The sequence below is a fragment of the Austrofundulus limnaeus genome, unplaced genomic scaffold (genome assembly GCF_001266775.1).
Source record: "Austrofundulus limnaeus strain Quisiro unplaced genomic scaffold, Austrofundulus_limnaeus-1.0 Scaffold412, whole genome shotgun sequence".
Classification (NCBI taxonomy): domain Eukaryota; kingdom Metazoa; phylum Chordata; class Actinopteri; order Cyprinodontiformes; family Rivulidae; genus Austrofundulus; species Austrofundulus limnaeus.
The window spans coordinates 254,573-257,543 of record NW_013952814.1 but is presented as its reverse complement, the minus strand read 5'-3'; the positions used below and the strand labels follow the sequence as shown (position 1 = coordinate 257,543).

At 39.8% G+C, this 2,971-nt stretch overlaps 1 protein-coding gene across 1 annotated transcript in view; it reads right to left on the bottom strand.

Annotated features, from left to right (window-relative positions):
- LOC106528905 (serine/threonine-protein kinase MRCK alpha) overlaps window positions 1–2,560 on the bottom strand; it is a gene marked incomplete at its 5' end in the record, with an annotated part of 12,987 nt that extends 10,427 nt beyond the window's left edge. The window contains 4 exon segments of the mRNA XM_014024188.1: window positions 1,489–1,742; window positions 1,914–1,976; window positions 2,151–2,370; window positions 2,479–2,560. Coding sequence (XP_013879642.1) covers window positions 1,489–1,742; window positions 1,914–1,976; window positions 2,151–2,370; window positions 2,479–2,560 — 619 coding nt within the window.
- Window positions 2,561–2,971: the final 411 nt, after the last annotated feature.

Sequence of the window (2,971 nt, the reverse complement as noted above, 5' to 3'; positions counted from 1 at the left end):
GAAAAAAAATAATCGTTAGATTAATCGATTAGAAAATAATCGTTTGGTACAGCACTAGTTGGTTTCAGCCTCACAAACAGCCATAGGGCAACATTTTAGTAGGAGGAATCTCTGAAAGTGAAGTCRTTTAGAGTCTTTTGGTTGAACTTTAACCTCCTCCAACAGTAAAGGAACATTTTAAATATTTCGAAGTGGGGTTTTGTGGAAACAATGTTAAGAGTTAATATCTTACATGTTGCAGAAAGCCCTTTGAATGAGCTTCAGTTAGTAAAATAGGAGTTTAAGGCTCCATCTACACTAATCCAGAAAACTGAGATTTTTCAAAAACTCAGTTTGTTATGGATCTGTGTGGATGAGAGAAGTGCAGCTTTTTAAAAACAATGCCCAAACACACCAACCAAACAAATATAGAGCTGATTTTACAAATGTTTCTGGGTCTCTCTTTATTTTTGTCAGAACGAGTACTAAATTTACAAATTTCTGTGTAAAAATTTTTCCAGAGTAGTGCAGATTAAGGGGAGGTCTGGCAGGACATCAAGCTAATGAAAAAAAGGTTGCTGTCRTCTTAAAAGCAGCTGCAGCAGCTAGCTGTAACACTTCATATGCAACCTGAGACACGTCCAGCAAGAGTTTCATATTTCTGGAGACATGACTGTGCAACGCAAAACTGCTGGCAGTATAAAGATATAAATAACAGCTTTTGAATTGCTGCAAGATTTTAAAAACTTTAGTTGTTTTAAAAGGGTAAAATCATGGTGGGTTCAGTCCGAACAAATTAATTTACAATTATTTCACAAGGCAAGTCCATTGACATTGCAGATCTCTTTTGCAAAGGCGGCCTGAGCCTGAAGGCAACCTATTGTACACATTTTTGTGCTGTGGAGGAAACCGGAGTATCTGGAGAAAATCCATGCAAGCACAARRAGAACATGCAAACTCCACACAGAAAAATCCAGGTTCGAACCGGGTATTGAACCCAGGACCTTCTTGCTGTGAGGCACAGTACTAACCACTGAGCTGTTAAGCTGCCCACTTACATAATAGTAATAATGTCTGCTGTCTGTCAGGTTTGTAGTCCACAAGTTCTCAAGTGGAAATTTAAAATTCTTGCAGGAAGGCACTGACAGAATTCCTTACAAATACACGTGAGATGTCAAATTCATGATGATGCAAAGGTTTATGGTACAGTGTTTGCATTATTGGTGTCAAATTCTGGAGATAGAAACCGTTTTAAGATGACAACAATCCACTGTTTCWTCGTTCATGTTGGAATTAAACTATATTTCTCCAAACAAATGTTATTCAAAGTGAGATATTAAGTGTTCATTACCTTACCACAGAACCCCATTTCAAATTATCTGAATTATTCCTTTAATATGGATGTGTCCATAGCTACAGGTAGATCTTTGTGTGCCAAGAAGATGAAAGATATCTTGTCTTGGAGCAGCTGAGGTCAACTGGAAAATCCATGGATGGTATTTTTCTCACCTCGTAACAGATGATTTTACTTTTCATGGCCACACAGAGGCAGGTGAGGGCGCCGTTTCGGACTGGGCCCGAGACGATGGTCTGACAGTTTTTGGTTTCAGCCAGCTTGTTGGAGTCTGCCTCTCGACCATCCAGAGCCTGTGTGGGGATGAGGCGCACATGGCGGTTTCTGCCTGAGATGACAGCCAGCAGCTGCTCCTGGGGRATCAGGTCGATCTGGTAGACCTTCTTGTTGTCTCCCACACGGATTATTTCTGAAGATGGATGGAGCGTGTAGGAGTGAGCAGAGGAAGGAAAGGAGACAAGAAGGAGAGGGGGGGAAAAAAAGAGAAAATTTTGATTTGAGTTTACTTCTAGAATTTTCACTAAACCCGTGGAATAAAAATAAAAAAATTAACAAATAAAAATCATCTGGTGGATCTTACCATCTTTGGTTACATGAATGACAAAAAGGCCTTCCTCATTGCCCAGGACGACACGTTCATGATCTGAGGGAGAAAAAGGAGTAGAAAGGCCAATCACAGCGAGGAAGACTAACATTAAACTCAATCAAAAGCCCAGTAACTACCTCTCTAAACTCATTAGCAAAAATGTCAGAATAGAATATTAGCCTGTGAYTGAATCTTCTTCTTGTTGGAGCTCCTATGGTTTTTAGTTCTCACCTATGATCCCAGCAGACTGGGTGGTCTTGATGAGGGGCAATGTGCTGTCGTAGGCCTCCTTAGGGACGTAAACGAAGCGCTCCTTTAGCTTGTTCTTCTTGAGGATGCGATGCAGCTCGTTGAGGAGGCCCACCCACTTGTTCCTCTCCTGATTGCTGTCAGCCAGGATCAGGATGGAGGTCTTATGGCTGCTGGAGGGGGAGAGCTGGGACGCAGTCACCTGAGGACAGAACACAGTACTGAGAGTTCCACAGAGTTCTGATGGAACTCTGTTCCAGTATGTTCTCATTTTAAGAAAAAAGCATCAGAAGTCTTRAAGACGACTCACTCTGAATATACAGGGAATGTCTTTACGACTGGCATGGATAACGTCTGAGTCCAGAACAGAACTGACTGAAAACTCCTCGTCCCTGAGAGAAAAGAAAAATAAAAACATTTATTTAGATTTAAATTAATGCAGGTTTCTTATACTTTACATGGTTACTATACTATACATGGTGAGTAATGAACAGAATTTTGAAAAATCCTGAAGTAAAATCAGATATTTCGCAATATTTTGTAAAGGATGGTGAAATTCATGATCAGAATGAAATTATAAATGGATTTAATCATGATTTTGTGAATGTTGGCCCAAGTCTAGCAGCTAAAAACCAAAAGTAAATAAAAACGTGAGTCATACAGTCATGGGTTGTGCCAACAGTATTTTTTAAATTAAACTGACAACCCACACTCTCCAGACCAAGTAGCAAATGTCTGTCTTTTGCACAGAACAAATGTTTTATTTGTTAGGCTGGTTTCTTTTATAAAAGACTATTTTATTC